The sequence below is a fragment of the Guyanagaster necrorhizus genome (assembly GCF_019112545.1).
Source record: "Guyanagaster necrorhizus MCA 3950 unplaced genomic scaffold BT62scaffold_6, whole genome shotgun sequence".
Classification (NCBI taxonomy): domain Eukaryota; kingdom Fungi; phylum Basidiomycota; class Agaricomycetes; order Agaricales; family Physalacriaceae; genus Guyanagaster; species Guyanagaster necrorhizus.
This window is the reverse complement of record NW_025064885.1, coordinates 1,662,093-1,679,242: the sequence shown is the minus strand read 5'-3', so window position 1 is coordinate 1,679,242 and position 17,150 is coordinate 1,662,093. Positions and strand designations below refer to the sequence as shown.

Genomic DNA, 17,150 nt, shown 5'->3' with positions numbered 1-17,150 from the left:
CCTACATCCCACGGATCGCATCCTTCCCGCGTTTCTCTTCAACAATGCGATGAACAAATGGTAGACGTTTAGTAGCTGTTAACGTCGTTCTGTAGCTGATGTAGTGATCTTGATTCGTATCCTCATGAACTGAATGGAAATTGGAGTTCATCCCGATAGTTATTGTACAAATGAGGTGAACCTCGAACTTTGATTTTACGGTGCTAGTGAGGGTTGCAAGGAACGCATCACCGTGTTCCCAGTATCTACCGTCCTGCAGTTGTAATTGTAGTGCACGTGGTCGTTGCGCTTGTAAACCACACCCTCCCCCGGCCGACGTCTGCCATATCAGCGGCAGCGTACTCGGCCCATGAGTACAACCACATTCAGGTCGCTGACCAGTACTGTACGATGGCCACGTTATCAACGTTCTCAGCCACATCCTTAAATCTTTGTAGACTCGAAGAATGTTTCACGCGACACGATATGGTCCGCATCCTCCCTTGAAAACGGAAAATCCAACGTCTGACCGAGAAGAGTGCGTTTCACCTCACCTTTTTTGCTCTGTTCCTTGATTTCTTTTCACGATCTGATCAGGTTCGTCGTGTTCAATCCTGCCAATGGGCAGGAGCTTTCCAGGTCAGTAGATTCTTCAGCTCCAATACTCAATGAGATACACATTGAATTGCTGCTGCAGGATCTGGTCGACGTCCCAAGATGAAGTAGAAACAGCAATCAATCGTGCCCATCAAGCATTTGACTCGGGGTTATGGTCAAGAGCTTCGACATTTGCCCGGGCCAAAGTCTTGACGAACCTTGCCCGTATTCTGGAATCCCGTCTTCCTGAGATGGCGACCATAGAATCTCTTCAGACAGGAAGGACGATAAGGGAAATGCGTGCTCAATTGGGACGCTTACCTGAATGGATGTGCGTTGACACTGCTGACCTTCAAAATTCGCCAATCAAATGCTTGTTTTAGCGATTATTATGCTGCTCTGCTTCGGACGACTCAAGGGTTTGTTGCACCGACACAGGGACCCCTTCTCAACTATGTACAACGCATCCCCCTCGGGGTAGTTGCCCAGATAACTCCTTTCAACCATCCTTTGTTGATCGCTATAAAGAAGATCGCCCCAGCGTTAGCCGCGGGTAACAGCGTCATAGTGAAGCCATCCGAGGTAATTGGACTGGAATTCACAGTAAGATATCCGCTGACAGAATCATGTAGTGGGCACCTATTACTGTTCTTGAGTTTGCCAAAATGGCCGAGGAGGCAGGCGGTAAGAAGCTACACTATGTATCGAGGTGTAACGTTAACGTTTATGACTGAAACGTCTAGTACCTGCCGGTGTATTAACGGTGCTTCCTGGCTTTGGACAAACAACTGGAAAAGCAATCATCAGCAGTCCTTTGATTCGCAAAGTAGACGTCACTGTAAGCCATATAAATTCTTTGGTGACTATAACCAATGAAGTCTTATAGGCTGGTACGCAAACTGGACGTGTAATGGGGAGCATTGTTGGCTCCAATCTCGCGTCTTTCACGGCCGAGCTCGGAGGCAAGGTAGATTTTGACCGGTCCCAGTCGTATGTGCGCTCACACATACTTATAGGCTCCAATCATCATCTTTGATGACGCGGATCTTGTCTCTGCAGTTAACGGTGCAGCCTTCGCCTCATTTGTTGCTTCAGGTCAGACATGTGTGTCCGGTACTCGACTGATAATACAAGACGGCATCTACGATACCTTCATGGATCTCTTCCTGAAAAAGGTAGAAAGCATTTATAGGCGTATGGGTGACCGTACGTTTTCGTTCACAGTCTAAAGGTGATATTATTGTTAATTTACCTCTAGCTATGAATCCCAAATCTAGCATGGGCACTGTTATATCTCCGCAAAGCCTTAAACGTATTGAAGGCATGATGTCGCGTACAACAGGCAAAGTCATATTTGGCGGTCAAAGAATGACTGGCAAGTCGGAGCTGGACAATTCCGACTTCTCTCAAGGAAGTTTCTTCCCACCTACAGTAGTCGTTGACATCGATACAAGTGATGAATTGTGGGAGGAAGAAGTCTTCGGTCCTGTAGTAGTTGTGAACCGATTCGCCGTGAGCATTGTCAACTCTTAAACTTTTTTTTTCATGTTTAATACTGATTTTATCCCCTTTCAGACTGAAGGAAATGGCGTTACGTTGGCCAATGCGTGCAAATACGGTCTTGGGGCCGGTATTTGGACCTCTAACCTTTCCAGAGCGCATCGCGTTGCCGCTGATATTCAGGCCGGGCTCTGCTGGGTCAATACTCACCATCGAAATGACCCGAGCTCACCCTGGTAGGCCTCGTATATTCATAATTCGATGAATTGTGGTTCATATCACGTGCGAACAGGGGAGGAATGAAAGAAAGCGGCATCGGGAGAGAAAATGGCTTTGAAGCTTTCGAATCATGTTGGTCCAATATCCATGTTTTTCTGAATATTTTATCTAAGCTTCGGTTTAGATTCTCAAAGCAAATCTACCATTGTGAATATTGCTACAGCAGAGACAACACGCTCGACAGACGACTGGTTCTCTGAAGGACCCGCAGGAAAGCGGTACGGTTGAGATTTGAAGCGCCCGCATATATTAGCCTAAGAGCCGGCTTTATATATATATAGCACTCGTACCTTTGGATAAGCGCACGATGAGTTATGAAGGAAAAATGTTTCACCCGTCGGGCCATCCGCTGACCCAGTAAGGAAACTTCATGTCTGACCATCAATGCACTTTTCGAAGATCTATACTCAGCTTTTGCTCGATCTACCGCCCCAGCTGCGCGAGAATGCCGTACAGTATCGCCAGGTATGCCTGTTGCACCTTCGTAGCCAATTCTGAACGTTTTCGCAGCTGAAGAAACTCATAAATCAAATCGTGCTTGAGCTCGCATCGCTAGGGCTGAGTCCAGATGTTCTCCACGAGCATCTGCTGCAGGGTGGTGATGAGAAGGGAAAAGGGAAGCAGATAGAGAAACTTGTTGATGGATATAAAGTTGTGTACGAGGCGAATGAGGAGTCTGGCCGTATTGAACCTCGACTACGGTTTTGGGTTACACTTCCTGATCCTACCACGAGCGATAGCCACGGAACCGACGAAGGAGAATCTATTGTCAGCCCGGCACTGGGAGAACCTGGTCCCAGTTTGCTGTGGGTGCTGCAACGAAAGACGAGTCAGGCATCAGACCTTTCCCTGACGAAGACAAGGTGCGGCTGATGGGAACTTTCTGCAGAATAAGTACTGATTATCACTGTCTAGTGGGGGGATATCACAGGAAGTCGTGATACCTCTCGTCTTCGACTCGGCTTTCTTCCAATTACTGTCTACCGCCCTCAAAGCCATGTCGGATCATCTCGCTACCGTTCAGCTCGAGTTCTCACAGACGCTTCACGACTTATCCCGAACCATATCCGATTCTGCTCGGCCCGCATCGGCGACAACCTCGGGGTTCCATCCGTATTCAATATTGACACACCCTGGGACTATCACTGTCGGCGCTGTTGCGTCGGCTAAGAAGGTCCGTCTCAAGTCCGCTCCTCACATTCTCAAACAAACAAATTTTCAGACGGACCTCAATGCATGGCGGGAAATATTTCAGCTGTACGTTGAGGTTGAAGTATTTGAGAGCGTCTGCGAAGCTTCACGCGGCGAACGCTCTGTCGAGGAAAGCGAGAACAGGCTGAAGCTATTTGCGGAACGTCTCACTCAACGAGGCTTTGGGGACGGGAGACATCTCAGGATGAAGAACAGCCGAGAGGCATTGGAATCTTTTCTAAAGCTCAACATGTTCATTCTAAACGTGAAAAAGGTATTTTATTTTCAACATTCTTCGACACAGTTACCAACCGTCCTTAGTTTCAATCCGCCAATTCTGAGGCTACGCGTAAAATCCTCAAGAAACATGCCAAACGAACCGCGTTACAGCTGCCGGACACGACCGATCACGACCTCATCATACAGTCTAAATCTCTGTCCCTCCCTCGCATCCTCATACAAGCCATCGGGGAGACACTCCTTCCTGTTATCCCCCATCTAGACGACTACGCGTGTCTAATATGCACCAACATTGCGTTCAAGCCTGTTCGTCTCGGCTGTGGGCATCTCTTCTGTGTACGGTGCCTTGTCAAGATGCAGAAACGAGGTCAAGGTGACTGCCCGATGTGTAGAGCGCCAACTGTTTTATGCGCCAATCGATGTGCGTATTTTCGTCCCTCATTCCTATTAGTACTCACTTGCATTCATTTGACAGCCAATGTGGATTGGGCTTTGCTCAATTTTATGCAGGACTGGTTCCCTATCGAGTCAAGACAGAAGCTGAAGGACAGCGAGAAGGAGGCAGCTCAGGAAGAAATGCAGGAACTGGGGATCGACCCCGAACAAGGATGCACGATCATGTAAAACATATCGCTTATTATTAACGTTATTTACGCGGGAAAAGGTCATGAAGAGGGTTATGAATATCTTATAGCAGCCTATTAGTACTGGTACAAAATTCTACGTATGTGTTTTATTTAATGCAATTCTCGTGCTAGGATAATCAATCCGACTTACGGGCAACTAGTGAGCGGAATACAATACTAATCATCCTCGAGCATTTGTTCCAGTGCCATCTGCTCGTAATTTTTATTCAGCGCCTCGATAAATTCTTCCAAGCCGTAGCTTTCCAAAACCGCCGATAGATTTGTCAGGCTAAGGCCTATCCGATGGTCCGTAACGCGCTCCTGCATACCAATCAGGCATGAAGACAGTAACTTTGCGCAAAAAGTGCTCACCTGTGCGTAGTTGTACGTTCGTATTTTGTCACTCCGATCTACACCAGACACTAGACTGTTCTTTGTAGCGCGTCGCTGGGCAATGTCACGAATGATCCTTTGGTCCATAAGACGAGCTTGAAGGACTTGGAAGGCACGACGTTTATTCTGGGTGCTATATTAAAACCAGGAGTCTAAAAAAAGGGAACGATGCGTTACTTGATGCTGGCTCCGCTCATCTTGCATGGAGACCGTGATACCCGAGGGTATATGTGTCAGGCGGACCGCTGATTCTGTTTTGTTGACGTGCTATAGTATGCTTAGCTGGATTCCTACCAAGGGATGGGCACATACCTGCCCTCCCGCACCTCGAGCACGCATAACTTCGATTTTGACGTCCTCTATTTTATATAGCGGTTCTTCCTGTGTATCCTTCTCTTCGGCCAGTGGAAGAACCTGAATCCATTTAGTTTCAAACAATAGCAACAAAATGAAAGAAAACGCACGATGACTGCTACTGTACTGGTGTGGACACGTCCACTAGCATCAGTAGATGGTACCCGCTGCACGCGATGCACACCACTCTCCCAACGTAACCTATCATACACCCCTGGTCCCTTCACCTCCATGATGGCGTCCCTCGTCCCTCCCTGCTCCAGCTCGTTGATTGCCATCATCGTCCACTTCCATTGCTGTGCAGTTGCGTATCGCTGGTACATCCGTAGCAAGTCTGCAAGAAAAAGGGATGACTCTACTCCTCCTACGCCAGATTTCAACTCCACGAGGGCAGAATAGTGGGCTGTAGAAGATGACGGTTTGAGGAGGGCGGGCAAAGTCGTGTTGACGATTTCTTCCACCTTCTCTTCAAGCAAGCGGTACTCTTCCTCCGCCATTGAGCGCATCGTTGGATCTGGGTCAGCCAGAAGAGACTTGGTATCCTCGAGAAGCTACTATAAAGTACTTTGGCGAGTTGACGAGAAAAAGCGGCGATGAGCACTAACCCGACGGGAGTTATTCAATTCATCCCACGTCTCTTGGAGTCTGTCGGATTCTTTGATTTTCTTTAACCGTGTTATATCCTCTGGCTTGGAAACGCCTTCAGATATCTAAGTCGATGGAAATGTCAGGAAAGTACTAGCTGGCTGAAGCAGAAAACGCGCCTGGGACAGTATGTGAGTCCGTTCATTGATTCTTTTCTCAACGACGCGTAAAAGCCTCGAGGTGTCGTTTGATTGTTGTAGTCGAATGCAACTCGTTGCGAATCTACGACAGTGACGGAACATGCAGAGCAAAAAAGCAAAGAAAAAAAAAAAAGAAAAGTGTCCGTTTCAGGCAAGAGGAGCTACGGCCCGATATCCCTCACCCTCATCCTGACTGTCACCATGTCCGACCTCTACCGTTCCGCCATGAGCGCACGTATAGCAAAACTGCGAGAATTCCCTCACGTCGAAGCTGATGAAGATGAAGAATCCGCTGATTCCCTTGGATCTCTTCCTGGAAGCGGGCTAGGACCTCCAGCATTGTAGGACCCTCCTACTCATGGTTATCTGCGACTTACACCCTTTGAAAGGCCAGCCCATACGCGAAGGAATAAACAGAAGCGTGCTCCAAATCCAGAATTCTCGCCTATATCAGCGTCTGCTTTCTTTGTCGATGCCGCCCAAGTGGAGGTGCCAACAAGAAATCTTGATTGTCGCGTATATTATACACCGCCAAAGTTCGCAGATGGGACGGTGATGGTGTGCCACCACGGTGCTGGCTACTCTGGCTTGAGTTTTGCGTGCTTTGCCAAAGAGATATCCGATATCACAAAAGGCGAATGTGGTGTCTTGGCTTTAGATGCTCGACGGCATGGTGTGTTGAGTATTTAATGTCGGAACAATTGTCTAATTGACTAGTTGGCAGGGAAGACGACTTCCTCCGAAACAGATGATGATCTATCCATAGATGTTCTTGTAGAAGACTTTATCCAGGTCATTAAGACCGTGTTCCCAGATCCCCAGAGGGCGCCTACGTTATTGGTGAGCAACTTGAGCTTCGCCAGAGCAGTCGCCGAGTTACAATGGCACAGTTAGTCGGCCATAGCATGGGCGGTTCCGTTGTCGTTCGCTCCTGCCCTGTATTCTTGGACCTGAAGTACAAGGTTGCTGGTGTTGCTGTAATCGACGTCGTTGAAGGTAAGTGGTATTGCAAGAAACTCTATGACTTATATTCTGGCAGGTTCTGCTCTCGATGCTCTTCCACATATGAACAGCCTCTTGAATGCGCGGCCTGATGGGTTCGACAGTCCGGAAGAAGCAATTGAGTGGCAGTGCGTTGTTGTCGTGGTCTGCATCGAAATGTCCACTCATCACCTTCATAGCGTTAATACAAAGGCCATACGAAATCCCAAATCGGCTAGGGTGTCGATACCCGTAATTCTCAGGCCCTCTGGGTCTGATTCACCCCTTGTGCCAAAGCACATTTGGCGCACTCCTCTACGGTCGACTGCGCCTTATTGGAGAAGTATAATTTTTATAACTCCCTCGTACCTTTCCTGATTCAATGTCTACAAGGCTGGTTTGAAGGTCTTTCCAGCAAATTCCTAGCGGCACGGACGGCGCGACTTCTCGTCCTCGCAGGAACAGACCGGTTAGACAAGGAGCTCATGATCGGCCAAATGCAAGGCAAATTCCAGCTCATGGTTGTACCAGGCGTTGGTCATATGCTACAGGAAGATGATCCTACAGGTACTGCCAAGATTTTGACTGATTTTTGGAGAAGAAATGAGCGGTTGGTTGCTGGCATCAAGAAGGTTGGTGAAATATAATACAAGTGCTCTGTTTGCTCTGTTTGCTCTGTACGTCTGCATTATAACGACCACCATGATAGATTAAATAAAGGTTACGCTCAATGTATCTCATCAGCCTGTTGCCTTTACAGCTTCGTGTTGGACTGGCGTCTGGGGGATACAATAAGCAAATGAACGTTCAGTCAAAGGAGACCCTACCTCTCCAATCTCCACTGGTGCTTCGTCAATGAAGTCGGGCACTTTACCCATGTCAGCAAGATATGAGGTGCCTTCTTCCTCTTCTTCCAGTGCCAAGGCATCGAGTTCTAGGGCCCACGCATCAGTGGGTGATACGATAACTGTAAGGCATACAGACCAGCTTCTAAATCTGCTTCGTCCAGTTCATCAGGCACTGCGTATGACCTCCCTAGCGACTCTTGAATTTCATTGGCCTGCTCCAGCAAGTCCTCCATTTCAAAATGCATATTCTAAAGAATAATCAGTGCAATCTTATGAAATGAGCGAAAAGGCAACCTCTATCTTGTCAATATCAATCTTGCCATATTGTTTCTTCATCTCCTTGTTTGCCAGTTGCATGGCATCAACCGTCGCCATCGTGTTCCGTAAATTCTCCGTGGTGAGAGCGGCTGATTCCATATTGAAAGTTTGCTGGGTAAGCTGGGCGAGTTGGCCTTCGTACATCTTCTTTTGCTTCAGTGTGCGGAGTGCCCGCTGTTGGATGGCTTGCTAAGCGCGATTGTAGATGAGAATATTCCTGATGGGCAGAAGAGCGTACCTTTCCTGGGCCGTTTCGTAGCTTACTCATTTGCTCTTTGTACCTCCCTAGCTCTCCGTCGAGCTTCTTTACCTTGACTTCGATGGACGCTATGCGACCATCAGTCTATCATAGATGAATTTTCCGCAGTAATTTATAGGAGGAAAGGCACTGCTGACCGATGCGATGGCGTCCTGGAGTGAAGGCTTGGGCTTCTTACTGCTCGATGAGCCAAAAATCCGATTCATGGTGTGTTCAAGTCGCGATGAAACGGCTGCGCGGTGGTATGTATAAGGTAGCGGTGACGTGATGAGGCGGTGATTGCCGCTTTGTACATATAAACCACTTCTGCAACCCAGACACACATCTCTCATCTTTACTTCCATCTACCATGTCAAACGTATTTGTATGTCTTTTTCTCTATCTTTCCAACCCATTTTTAAAAATTTTCTCTTACGTGATTACCACGATCTGACCACCGTATGGACAGTTCGACATCAGCGTTAACGGCAGCCCCGAGGGGCGTGTTGTCTTCAAGCTCTTCGACGACGTTGTCCCGAAGACTGCCAAGAACTTCCGTGAGCTCGCCACTGGCCAGCATGGATTTGGATACGAAGGCTCTGGCTTCCACCGTATCATCCCCCAGTTCATGCTTCAGGGCGGTGACTTTACCAAGGGCAACGGCACCGGTGGTAAATCCATCTACGGCGAAAAGTTTGCCGGTGAGTGTACCGCACTGATGATAAAGATGGATCTCATTTTCTTCCGATATAGACGAGAACTTCCAGCTCAAGCACACCAAGCCTGGTATTCTCTCCATGGCTAACGCCGGCAAGAACACCAACGGCTCGCAGTTCTTCATCACGACCGTTGTCACTTCTTGGCTTGATGGTGCTCACGTTGTCTTCGGTGCGCCCATTGCTACTATTTTGTAGCTGGTTCTGACCTACGTTCCTACAGGTGAGGTTGTTGAGGGATTCGACCTCGTCAAGAAGATTGAGAGTCTCGGTTCCTCCTCTGGCTCACCCAAGGCCAAGGTCGTCATTGCCAAGTCTGGTACTGTTTAGGGAATTTTTATTGGAGTAAGCTTAAAGAGAAGCGAAGAAGATAACTACATACACTGTACTACAGAGAATTGAACTACTGCTCTGATTTTTCGGTGGCGACGAGTGGAAGGTCTTTAAAAAATTATTATCGATGCGCATCGATATGACGTCATTGCAGGTGTTGTGCCCGGTCCGCGTACCGAAGTCTTGAACACATAACCCGTCTAACCCGTCGTCATGTCTCAGGTCTTCACTGCATGGCTCAAAGAGAAGGGTGGATCATTTCACAACTATGTCCAATACGTGCCAGGTCGCTTTTTTCACCTCTTTTTTTGTTGTATATGCTGCTCAAATCTCCTGCTAGTTCCATCTGGATACTCAATCCTTGCTAAAGAGAAATTGCCTGCAGATTCCACCATAGTGTCCTGCCCTTTTGACCTTGTAATCACTAAAACTGTCGCACTAAGAGCTCTCTCTGAACTTTTGCCATCTGAAAACCTATTGGATTGGTCTGGACGTCAATGCATCTCGTCGTACCTCTGTTTTCATCACATACTGGACGAGTCAAGGTAAGGTCCTTCCGGCTATTGGCCTTAGCTGAGAAAGATTACAGTTACATCCCAGATTTGGCTCATGGACCATATGTGAATACGCTGCCATCGCGTGAAAAGTTGCGCACTGGACTGCACTTTACTCCATTGGAGCTCGAGATGTTCAAAGGAACAAACATGCACGGTGCGATTGTGGATCGCGAGAAGGAATGGCGACACGAGTGGGAAACATGCCGTTCAGTCGTCTCGAAAGTGGATCGCACCTGGGGCGACTTGTTCACCTGGTCAGTCGCCTGTTTATGTTAAATTCAATCGTTAAACCATTGGTGCAAGGGAACTGTTTTTGGAGTCAGCGACCCATGTGTCCTCTCGCGCCTTCCCGTCTTCACTATTGGACCCTAATCCTACCTTGCAATCATCACCGTCCACAGAACCGGTCTTGCTGCCAGGTATTGACGCCCTCAACCATGCTCGCGCGCACCCTGTCTCGTGGGTAGTAACATATCACGATAATGCAGCGAGCATATCCCTCATCATACATAAATATGCCAGCTCCGGCAAGGAACTCTTCAACAATTATGGTGCCAAGCCCAATTCAGAGTTCATCCTTGGCTACGGGTTCAGTCTCCCAAACAACCCGGATGATACCATCGTGCTTAAAATTGGTGACAAAAAGTGGGAAGTAGGCCGTGAGGCAAAAGGAGCCGATGAAGTCTGGAACGCTTTCCTGTCATTCGTTTCTCAAAACGAGGAGCCCGACTACGAGGACTGTCTCGAAGCAGCAGCAGTTCTCGATGAGGCGGTGCAACAGTTAATTGAAAGACTGCCTACAGACAAAGACCCTTCAGACCGGCTTGGAATGCGCCCTGAAGTGATGGCTATGTTACATGACTACGTTGAAGGTATGGGAAGGCGATATTACGGCCAACATGAATGTTATTTACTTTTTGACAGGCCAGCGAGATATTCTGTGCTCCCTCGCTGAATTTTGTGAGGCAAAAAAGCGACTCGCGGTAGAAATGGCTGAGGTTCAAGGCATTGACCTAGTTTTTGACGACGATCATTGAATTTTGTGCAGCGTGTACTCCCCATGTTGCCAGTTCTTCTACTGCCCTAGTGTCCCATCCTTGAAACTATTACCACTCCCCGTCGTCTTGTATCTAGTAGATAGGAATCCTAGGATGTACATGGACAGCTTCTTTCATTCATCTTTTCATGGCACCTGATGTATCTCCATATCATGGGTTTGACTATCTTTATTCAGCTAGCATGAAGTACACGTAACGAAGATGACCAGTAAGCCTATGGGAGACCGCATACACAAGTACGAGCTTTACGAGTATCAATCAAGCAGGCTTATGCTTGGCTTGGCAGTAAAGGTTCTCTTCATCGTATGAGTGCTACTTTTACTAATCTCGCTCAAGCAGATATCCGTTGTCTTCACACGCGACGTAGTAGCTAGTCCACGTCGATTCAATTCATTGGGTGTAATTAGTTACCTGACCAACATTGCAACGAAAACACATGACTAGCGTCACTTACACAGAGTGAAGAGCGGGCGTGATGATGCGAAATTGAGAAGAAACATTTTCGACTGAATAATGGATATACAGAGGACACCTTCACTCCTGGTGCAAGCCATTTGCATTCCCGATCGATGAACTAGAGGTTTTTCTGATCCCCAACCCTACGTGTTCTCCAGTGGTAGCACGTCTCTGTGGCGGCGTGCCCAATCTGAAACGCGGCGAGGGGATGCTACCATCTACATCGAGTGAAGGTCGTCCTGGAGATCGTGGTGGTGACAGAGTGCTGTATGCAGAGAAACGTGGTGAAGGTGGCGGGAACGTAGGAGACTGAACTGGATAAGGTGAGCGAGGACGAGGCGCAATAATTCCTTCATCCTTTCGGGGTTTTGATAGTATGGCAAATATGGAACGGAATAGAGACATTCGTTGCTGTGGAACTGCGTGACTGGTCGTGGGAGAACCAATGCCTATGACGAGATAATGCACATTAGAAAACACAGAGAGCGCTCAGAGAAAGCTCACCGCTTGATGTAGGTAGTGCGTTATCATTTGCGCTGAGACTTAAAAATAGGAACAAGGGCACTAGCCAGACGCATATTCCAAAGAAGGTGGCAATATCCTTGAAACCATAATAAATTGGCGTGGGGCCACCCCGATACGTTCTAAGATGATCCCGATATGCAACAGTGACTTTGGAGAAGTGAAAGAACCAAAGGAAGTGGTCTGCAACCACAAGAATGCAAGACGAAATGAATGATGGCGATGAGAGGGAGATAAGCGGCCAGGTTTTTGAGAAGTTTTGCAGATATACAACGTGGCAAATGATGGAGAATGCTGTCAGCATGATGGGGAGCGAGTCCGAAACGCATAGTACGACATGCAGACATATTATGGCCTAAATGAAAGGAGGTTCAACGTCGCAAGAAATTGGCAAGTATGAACTGAATCCTAACGTATATTCCCCGCTGACCGATAGTTTTGGCTAGACGAGAATGTTCCTCGATTAATTCGGATATGTATAGCAAGCCGCTGGCTAGCAAAAGGAACGGTGAGTCTTTACGGAGGTATACTTGCAGTCGGGGACGTACCAAGTGCTAATATAACAAAAGCAAATGAGGCCAAAACAGCCGCATAACTTGCATCTTTCAGTTAACGTTGTTGCAACAAGGCTGTTTGCCTACCTGATATAGTGCAGAAGACCCATGATGCCCGGCTCTTAGCGCTACTAGAAACGAGATATAAACAAGTCCTCCAGAAAATCTCGATAAAACGCACAGTTTGGGCAATAAATCGCTATGAAAATTCGTCCAGCAGTCGTAACGTGGAGTTCATGTCCAAGTTTTCGCGTGGAATGATCTTCGCGACGTGTTAGGCAATCCACGTGGAATTCCTTTTTCGGACTCTACAATCCTTGACTCTTACCTTCGTGATACCCTCCTTTCTAATGAGCAATCTTGAGAGTAAGGACTCTGCATTTTGTTCGGTTCTCTTATTGAATTTTTTATAGAGACTCTATTCCAGCTCAAGGTTGTTGGCCACCTTTTTCCTTCATACAAGCTCATTAATGAATCCTCACAGTTCACAGCCAAGACCCTGAATCGCCAGGCTAAGAAGGCACAGAAGGACGAGAATACTGAAAAGTCTCGCCTGAAAAAAGTTCGTTCCGCTCTTTGGTCATCTATTCGTTAAATATCAATATCATCTCCCACAGGCCCTTCAACAAGGAAACAACGATGGCGCCCGGATATATGCATCCAATGCTATTCGCAAGAAGAGCGAATCTCTTAATCTTTTACGGCTGTCGAGCCGCATAGATGCAGTTGCCAGTCGCGTAGAGACTGCCGTAACGATGCGACAAGTGACTGGAAATATGACCTCTGTGGTGAAGGGCATGGACAGGGCTATGGAGAGTATGAATCTTGAAAGGGTGCGTCACTATGTTATCGATTCCATTTTATTTATTCAATGTGATTCTCTGCAGATTTCTCTTGTGATGGACAAGTTTGAGTCGCAATTCTCGGACCTTGATGTGCAAACGTCGTACATGGAAGACACCATGGCTGCCACCAGTGCAGTGTCTACGCCACAAGATCAAATCGATCAGCTGCTGCGCCAGACTGCAGAGGAGGCCAACATAGAGCTACAACATGATCTTGCCTCAAAGGATCTTGCCGCAGTGCCAGATCTATCGCCTCGAGAAAAGATTAGAGAAGAGGATGATAAGCTAGCAGAGAGGCTGAGGGCACTGAGGCCTGCTACGTAGTCTGACAATTCAGTTGACATGTTGTAGGATATAGCGGGGTGGACGCTTCTAAGTGTACGGTCGTGTACCACGTTTGTATGTATGAAATCCATTAATTATGAACCAGGAGTCATAAGACGGCCGTACTTAAGAACATAAACGTGCAGTAATCAATAACATGCATCTGAAAGCATTGCAGAATGACGAGCGTAAGACAAATATGTAACCCGAAATCATTAAGGATAGGCATGGAGAAGAGATAGTACATGAATAGATGCAAGAATACACGTAAATGATTCTAAATGTGGCGTAGTGAATTGAAATGGAGAATAAGATATGTCGTAAAATATGTACAGAACGAAAAAGAGTATGACACGCACAGCAATGAGGAGGGCATGTTGTTTTCAGAAGGGACTACAGATTCCGCGTGGCTCAAGCATTTTGTAGGATTACCCGGACAAGGTTGTCCAACAGATGTTTCTTCCCGTCGTCGCCGAGATTTCGCGAGTTGTCCAACAACTGCCCGGCGCGCGCGATGATACCCGTAGGACCGTCAAAGGGAATATCATGAGCGTCGAAGCGATGGACATCTACGTGGTAGCGTCAACTCTAACCCACAGCGACTATGAAATTTGACTCACATTGCTTAAACGTAGCATATTGTTCAATGCCCAGTGCGTTCTTGAACATCTCTGCAATCTCCTTGCCTACTTTCGATCGCTCTTCGGCAAATTTGGCAGCTGCAGACTTCAACCCATTCCGTGAAGAGGTGCTGCGACTTAACGCAAAGGTACTGGAAGGTATGAGTGCCTCTTCCCTCACTTTTGTTGGGGCCCATGCCAAGCCCAGTCCCAGATCCAGTGACCTCCCTTTTGTGGCAGAACGATACCCGACGGTTGTACTTGGTGTGGGCTCGGATTTGATATCAACGTGGGCAGTCCGCCACGATTGCTTGATCGCTGTCAATTCATGGTCCCCTTGCCTGCGTCTTTCCACCACCTCCCGTTCCCGTTCCTCTGCCTCCCGATCACCCATCCCGCTTCCTCTTGTACTTTCACTCATATTGCTAACTGTAGGAGAAGGAACAGGAGGTTCGAAGGAGAATGGCCCATGAGGTATACTGACGAGTCGTGCGACACCAGACCCAAGCATCCGCTTCCCAGCGTTCCTACCTAAACTTGACGATAGACCATTGGTTCCGGTTGTCGATTTGCTATGATTGGTCGAAGAGGATGCACCCGTGTAATCGGGTTCTAACGGCGCAATGGGAGGTGTAGCACGGTGCGATCGTCGTCGCTTTGGCGGCTGTAGCGGGATATCTTTCTGTGCTACACCGGATCTCGACGACCCGAGCCCCGAAGGCTCACCACTGCGGCTTGCATTGCTTAAACTGTCGCCGCTTCTGTTGTAACTGTACGCGCCGGTCATATTGGTACTCACAGAATTACCACTGGCGGTCCTCGAGATCATCCCAGGCCGCTCAAAATCAAAAGAACCATGTCTTGTCGATCGGACCATGGAGCCCTTCGCATTCTTCACGCCAGAGCGATGCCCGGGTTTAACACTGTCGTTTCTCTTTTTCCCTTTGTCCGAGACTGGATCCGACTCCGTTCGTTCCTTTTCTTCATCCACAACGGACATAACCCGATAGAGATGAGTCGAGTCTAGTGAATCTTTTCTTTGGCTAAGCCTGGGAGGTGACGTGCCTGGTCGTGAGGGCGTCGCAGGTGTATGAGTTATTCTCGGTATCGTAACGTCGTTGTCACTGGTTAAAGTTGTCGCACGCCGAGGTTGAGGTGCCACAGGTTGTGTCGCCCGCTGCACGGGCGTTGCAGGTGTTGTTGGCGAAGGTTGAGCGTCAATTTGAGTCTGCGTTCTTCGGTGCTTGATCGGAAAAGAGACGACAGGCGGAGGCGGTGAAGAGGGACAAGGGCGGTCATCAAAAGTAGACGGGGTTGGTGACGTTACGAGAGGGTTACGAACTAGTACCAAGTCAGTGAGTGAAACCCACACGTCTGTCTCAGAATGTTGACAAGTACCTGAAAATAGCTTGGGTGCCTTGAAAAAGGTATCCCTCTTGCATGACGCAGTGGTGGACGTTGACGATTCTAAAGGGTCGACGGGTGTACGGTTCACATTGGAATCCCCAGGGCGCATGTGAAGAGAAAGGGGAGCTCCAGGCATGTGAGGGGGTATTGGATCATGGCTATTGGCATGTATATAGTAATTTGGAGCCTCGGGCTGAAGAGGAAGCGGGGGTGCGTCGGCAGAACTCTGCAGATCAGGTGTGGTGGGACGTGTGCTACTTATGGATGATTTCCGCGAACCGGAACGGCGAGCGCCACTGAGAGGAATTCCAAAAAGGCTATGAAGCTTTTTACGTGTAGATAGCTTGGGAGTGCCAGGTCTCGATCCAGCGGCATTGGATGGATTTTCATTCTCTTGAGCTAAAATATTGGGCTTGGGGATGGGAACGGCTGCCCTCCTCTTGGCCTTGGGCGTCGGAGGCTTGATAGTAGTATTAGTAGCAGTTGTTGTGGAAGAAAGAGGTCGAGATGGGTGTAGGGCGGATGATTTAGAGCTGGGTGTGTGGCACCTTTGTTCCAATTGTGCCCGACTAGACACGCTGGATTGTTGGGAATGCGTCGAAAGATCAGCCACATAATCTTGGGAAAGGTCGGGAAGGACGGGCTCTATATCCACAGACGCCTCAGCTTTCGTCCGAGAACGCGAACGTGAACGGGTGATGAAGTTGTAGAACTGGCTGGGTGTTGGTTAGGTCAACAGTGCGACAGATTCCATACTCACCCTGTTCCCCGACTTCGACTTTCTCGATGGCCGTTCATTGTCTTGTGAGGCATACATGTCTTTGGATGTAGGCCGCTGGGTGGAAGGATGCGAGTCGGCATAATCCGACAAACGGACCTTAGTGGCTTGATTAGACTGTTCGAGTAATTATATGTGAATCAAAGGAGTATAGCGGACGAAGAAAGGCCTACCTGGAATATGGCACTATATCGACGGGAGGTGCTGTGAGAGCGTAGCAATGAAGAAAACTACGAGCAACACGTGTTAGGCACACTCGCTATATTGGTAGCAGGATCAATGAAGTACTGACTTCTGTCGGTATCTTGTCTAGGAGACTGAGGCTCCGCCTGGTACGCCTCTGGTGCGTTGACGAGGTCGTGGCCGTCGATAGAGTCAAGACCGAGTCTAGACGGGGGCTGACATCGGCAGTGGAAGGCACATTTGTTGATGGTGCGAAGGACGAGACACTGGGCGCGTATTCCAGGCTTTGGCGACCAGCCATCGTCTGCCAGTGTCCCGTACGACGAGGAAAGCACTCAAGTGGTCGAACCAGTTGACGTTGAGGAGCTGTCCAGCAATAATATAGCTTGAATTGGTATATAATTACGTCTTTGACAAATAAAAATTATCCAAATTTCAAAAACGGAAAATTTGAAAATATAAATTATT

At 48.1% G+C, this 17,150-nt stretch overlaps 10 protein-coding genes across 10 annotated transcripts; 6 read left to right on the top strand and 4 right to left on the bottom strand.

Moving 5' to 3' along the window:
• Nucleotides 1–446: 446 nt before the first annotated feature.
• BT62DRAFT_979419 (aldehyde dehydrogenase) lies at nucleotides 447–2,583 on the top strand (the record flags this gene model as incomplete). The annotated part of the gene is made up of 12 exons (XM_043189433.1): nucleotides 447–517; nucleotides 577–618; nucleotides 677–907; nucleotides 960–1,158; nucleotides 1,209–1,260; nucleotides 1,320–1,414; nucleotides 1,463–1,543; nucleotides 1,593–1,782; nucleotides 1,835–2,088; nucleotides 2,152–2,312; nucleotides 2,369–2,427; nucleotides 2,480–2,583. The coding sequence occupies 12 exons, from the start codon at nucleotides 447–449 to the stop codon at nucleotides 2,581–2,583; spliced, it is 1,539 nt and encodes a 512-aa protein (XP_043042929.1).
• On the top strand, nucleotides 2,569–4,500 carry BT62DRAFT_683703 (uncharacterized protein). The gene is made up of 6 exons (XM_043181858.1): nucleotides 2,569–2,820; nucleotides 2,866–3,218; nucleotides 3,271–3,529; nucleotides 3,578–3,820; nucleotides 3,868–4,207; nucleotides 4,262–4,500. The coding sequence occupies exons 1-6, from the start codon at nucleotides 2,740–2,742 to the stop codon at nucleotides 4,408–4,410; spliced, it is 1,425 nt and encodes a 474-aa protein (XP_043042928.1). The 5' UTR covers nucleotides 2,569–2,739; the 3' UTR covers nucleotides 4,411–4,500.
• Nucleotides 4,454–5,710, bottom strand: BT62DRAFT_929394 (peptide chain release factor 1). The gene is made up of 5 exons (XM_043185715.1): nucleotides 5,270–5,710; nucleotides 5,118–5,219; nucleotides 4,983–5,072; nucleotides 4,785–4,931; nucleotides 4,454–4,733 (listed from the first exon to the last, which is right to left on the bottom strand). The coding sequence occupies exons 1-5, from the start codon at nucleotides 5,654–5,656 to the stop codon at nucleotides 4,590–4,592; spliced, it is 870 nt and encodes a 289-aa protein (XP_043042927.1). The 5' UTR covers nucleotides 5,657–5,710; the 3' UTR covers nucleotides 4,454–4,589.
• A 407-nt stretch (nucleotides 5,711–6,117) lies between these two features.
• BT62DRAFT_964618 (protein phosphatase methylesterase) lies at nucleotides 6,118–7,572 on the top strand (the record flags this gene model as incomplete). Its single annotated transcript, XM_043188742.1, has 7 exons — nucleotides 6,118–6,285; nucleotides 6,334–6,617; nucleotides 6,669–6,784; nucleotides 6,835–6,940; nucleotides 6,984–7,074; nucleotides 7,126–7,268; nucleotides 7,319–7,572. Exons 1-7 carry the CDS (start codon nucleotides 6,146–6,148, stop codon nucleotides 7,570–7,572), a joined length of 1,134 nt encoding a protein of 377 aa, XP_043042926.1. The 5' UTR covers nucleotides 6,118–6,145.
• BT62DRAFT_929392 (vacuolar protein sorting-associated protein 60) lies at nucleotides 7,455–8,624 on the bottom strand. The gene is made up of 6 exons (XM_043185714.1): nucleotides 8,488–8,624; nucleotides 8,330–8,434; nucleotides 8,068–8,280; nucleotides 7,910–8,021; nucleotides 7,753–7,859; nucleotides 7,455–7,704 (listed from the first exon to the last, which is right to left on the bottom strand). The coding sequence occupies exons 1-6, from the start codon at nucleotides 8,554–8,556 to the stop codon at nucleotides 7,666–7,668; spliced, it is 645 nt and encodes a 214-aa protein (XP_043042925.1). The 5' UTR covers nucleotides 8,557–8,624; the 3' UTR covers nucleotides 7,455–7,665.
• Nucleotides 8,625–8,686: 62 nt separating this feature from the next.
• BT62DRAFT_929391 (cyclophilin) lies at nucleotides 8,687–9,464 on the top strand. Its single transcript, XM_043185713.1, has 4 exons — nucleotides 8,687–8,714; nucleotides 8,799–9,030; nucleotides 9,083–9,217; nucleotides 9,269–9,464. Exons 1-4 carry the CDS (start codon nucleotides 8,700–8,702, stop codon nucleotides 9,373–9,375), a joined length of 489 nt encoding a protein of 162 aa, XP_043042924.1. The 5' UTR covers nucleotides 8,687–8,699; the 3' UTR covers nucleotides 9,376–9,464.
• Nucleotides 9,465–9,560: 96 nt separating this feature from the next.
• Nucleotides 9,561–11,186, top strand: BT62DRAFT_964611 (SET domain protein). Its single transcript, XM_043188741.1, has 5 exons — nucleotides 9,561–9,664; nucleotides 9,719–9,923; nucleotides 9,968–10,180; nucleotides 10,239–10,807; nucleotides 10,860–11,186. The coding sequence occupies exons 1-5, from the start codon at nucleotides 9,592–9,594 to the stop codon at nucleotides 10,970–10,972; spliced, it is 1,173 nt and encodes a 390-aa protein (XP_043042923.1). The 5' UTR covers nucleotides 9,561–9,591; the 3' UTR covers nucleotides 10,973–11,186.
• Nucleotides 11,187–11,198: 12 nt separating this feature from the next.
• Nucleotides 11,199–12,770, bottom strand: BT62DRAFT_1073891 (DUF396-domain-containing protein). The gene is made up of 6 exons (XM_043178975.1): nucleotides 12,707–12,770; nucleotides 12,613–12,656; nucleotides 12,520–12,566; nucleotides 12,385–12,464; nucleotides 11,954–12,326; nucleotides 11,199–11,898 (listed from the first exon to the last, which is right to left on the bottom strand). Exons 2-6 carry the CDS (start codon nucleotides 12,633–12,635, stop codon nucleotides 11,528–11,530), a joined length of 894 nt encoding a protein of 297 aa, XP_043042922.1. The 5' UTR covers nucleotides 12,636–12,656; nucleotides 12,707–12,770; the 3' UTR covers nucleotides 11,199–11,527.
• A 100-nt stretch (nucleotides 12,771–12,870) lies between these two features.
• BT62DRAFT_929389 (vacuolar assembly protein DID2) lies at nucleotides 12,871–13,821 on the top strand. The gene is made up of 5 exons (XM_043185712.1): nucleotides 12,871–12,891; nucleotides 12,939–12,958; nucleotides 13,010–13,087; nucleotides 13,143–13,358; nucleotides 13,413–13,821. Exons 1-5 carry the CDS (start codon nucleotides 12,876–12,878, stop codon nucleotides 13,692–13,694), a joined length of 612 nt encoding a protein of 203 aa, XP_043042921.1. The 5' UTR covers nucleotides 12,871–12,875; the 3' UTR covers nucleotides 13,695–13,821.
• BT62DRAFT_929388 (uncharacterized protein) lies at nucleotides 13,772–17,045 on the bottom strand. The gene is made up of 6 exons (XM_043185711.1): nucleotides 16,792–17,045; nucleotides 16,673–16,729; nucleotides 16,482–16,616; nucleotides 15,713–16,433; nucleotides 14,315–15,655; nucleotides 13,772–14,263 (listed from the first exon to the last, which is right to left on the bottom strand). Exons 1-6 carry the CDS (start codon nucleotides 16,981–16,983, stop codon nucleotides 14,106–14,108), a joined length of 2,604 nt encoding a protein of 867 aa, XP_043042920.1. The 5' UTR covers nucleotides 16,984–17,045; the 3' UTR covers nucleotides 13,772–14,105.
• Nucleotides 17,046–17,150: the final 105 nt, after the last annotated feature.

Coding starts and splice junctions, on each gene's coding strand:
- BT62DRAFT_929389 (XM_043185712.1), top strand. Junction 12,959..13,009: donor AGACTCTATTCCAGCTCAAG/GTTGTTGGCCAC, acceptor GAATCCTCACAG/TTCACAGCCAAGACCCTGAA. Junction 13,359..13,412: donor AGAGTATGAATCTTGAAAGG/GTGCGTCACTAT, acceptor GATTCTCTGCAG/ATTTCTCTTGTGATGGACAA.
- BT62DRAFT_929388 (XM_043185711.1), bottom strand. CDS start 16,983: ATGGCTGGTCGCCAAAGCCTGGAATACGCGCCCAGTGTCTCGTCCTTC. Junction 16,730..16,791: donor TAGACAAGATACCGACAGAA/GTCAGTACTTCA, acceptor TGTTGCTCGTAG/TTTTCTTCATTGCTACGCTC. Junction 15,656..15,712: donor GGCACCCAAGCTATTTTCAG/GTACTTGTCAAC, acceptor ACTTGGTACTAG/TTCGTAACCCTCTCGTAACG.
- BT62DRAFT_929394 (XM_043185715.1), bottom strand. CDS start 5,656: ATGGCGGAGGAAGAGTACCGCTTGCTTGAAGAGAAGGTGGAAGAAATC. Junction 5,220..5,269: donor CCAGTACAGTAGCAGTCATC/GTGCGTTTTCTT, acceptor AAATGGATTCAG/GTTCTTCCACTGGCCGAAGA. Junction 4,734..4,784: donor GAACGTACAACTACGCACAG/GTGAGCACTTTT, acceptor ATTGGTATGCAG/GAGCGCGTTACGGACCATCG.
- BT62DRAFT_929392 (XM_043185714.1), bottom strand. CDS start 8,556: ATGAATCGGATTTTTGGCTCATCGAGCAGTAAGAAGCCCAAGCCTTCA. Junction 7,860..7,909: donor CGAAGCAGATTTAGAAGCTG/GTCTGTATGCCT, acceptor CGTGGGCCCTAG/AACTCGATGCCTTGGCACTG. Junction 7,705..7,752: donor CACCAGTGGAGATTGGAGAG/GTAGGGTCTCCT, acceptor TGTATCCCCCAG/ACGCCAGTCCAACACGAAGC.
- BT62DRAFT_683703 (XM_043181858.1), top strand. CDS start 2,740: ATGCACTTTTCGAAGATCTATACTCAGCTTTTGCTCGATCTACCGCCC. Junction 3,219..3,270: donor CTTTCCCTGACGAAGACAAG/GTGCGGCTGATG, acceptor ATCACTGTCTAG/TGGGGGGATATCACAGGAAG. Junction 3,821..3,867: donor TCATTCTAAACGTGAAAAAG/GTATTTTATTTT, acceptor AACCGTCCTTAG/TTTCAATCCGCCAATTCTGA.
- BT62DRAFT_964611 (XM_043188741.1), top strand. CDS start 9,592: ATGTCTCAGGTCTTCACTGCATGGCTCAAAGAGAAGGGTGGATCATTT. Junction 9,665..9,718: donor CTATGTCCAATACGTGCCAG/GTCGCTTTTTTC, acceptor ATCTCCTGCTAG/TTCCATCTGGATACTCAATC. Junction 10,181..10,238: donor GATCGCACCTGGGGCGACTT/GTTCACCTGGTC, acceptor CATTGGTGCAAG/GGAACTGTTTTTGGAGTCAG.
- BT62DRAFT_929391 (XM_043185713.1), top strand. Junction 9,031..9,082: donor CTACGGCGAAAAGTTTGCCG/GTGAGTGTACCG, acceptor CTTCCGATATAG/ACGAGAACTTCCAGCTCAAG. Junction 9,218..9,268: donor TGGTGCTCACGTTGTCTTCG/GTGCGCCCATTG, acceptor ACGTTCCTACAG/GTGAGGTTGTTGAGGGATTC.
- BT62DRAFT_1073891 (XM_043178975.1), bottom strand. CDS start 12,635: ATGGGTCTTCTGCACTATATCAG. Junction 12,465..12,519: donor TTTTGTTATATTAGCACTTG/GTACGTCCCCGA, acceptor TCCTTTTGCTAG/CCAGCGGCTTGCTATACATA. Junction 11,899..11,953: donor CGCACTACCTACATCAAGCG/GTGAGCTTTCTC, acceptor ATCTCGTCATAG/GCATTGGTTCTCCCACGACC.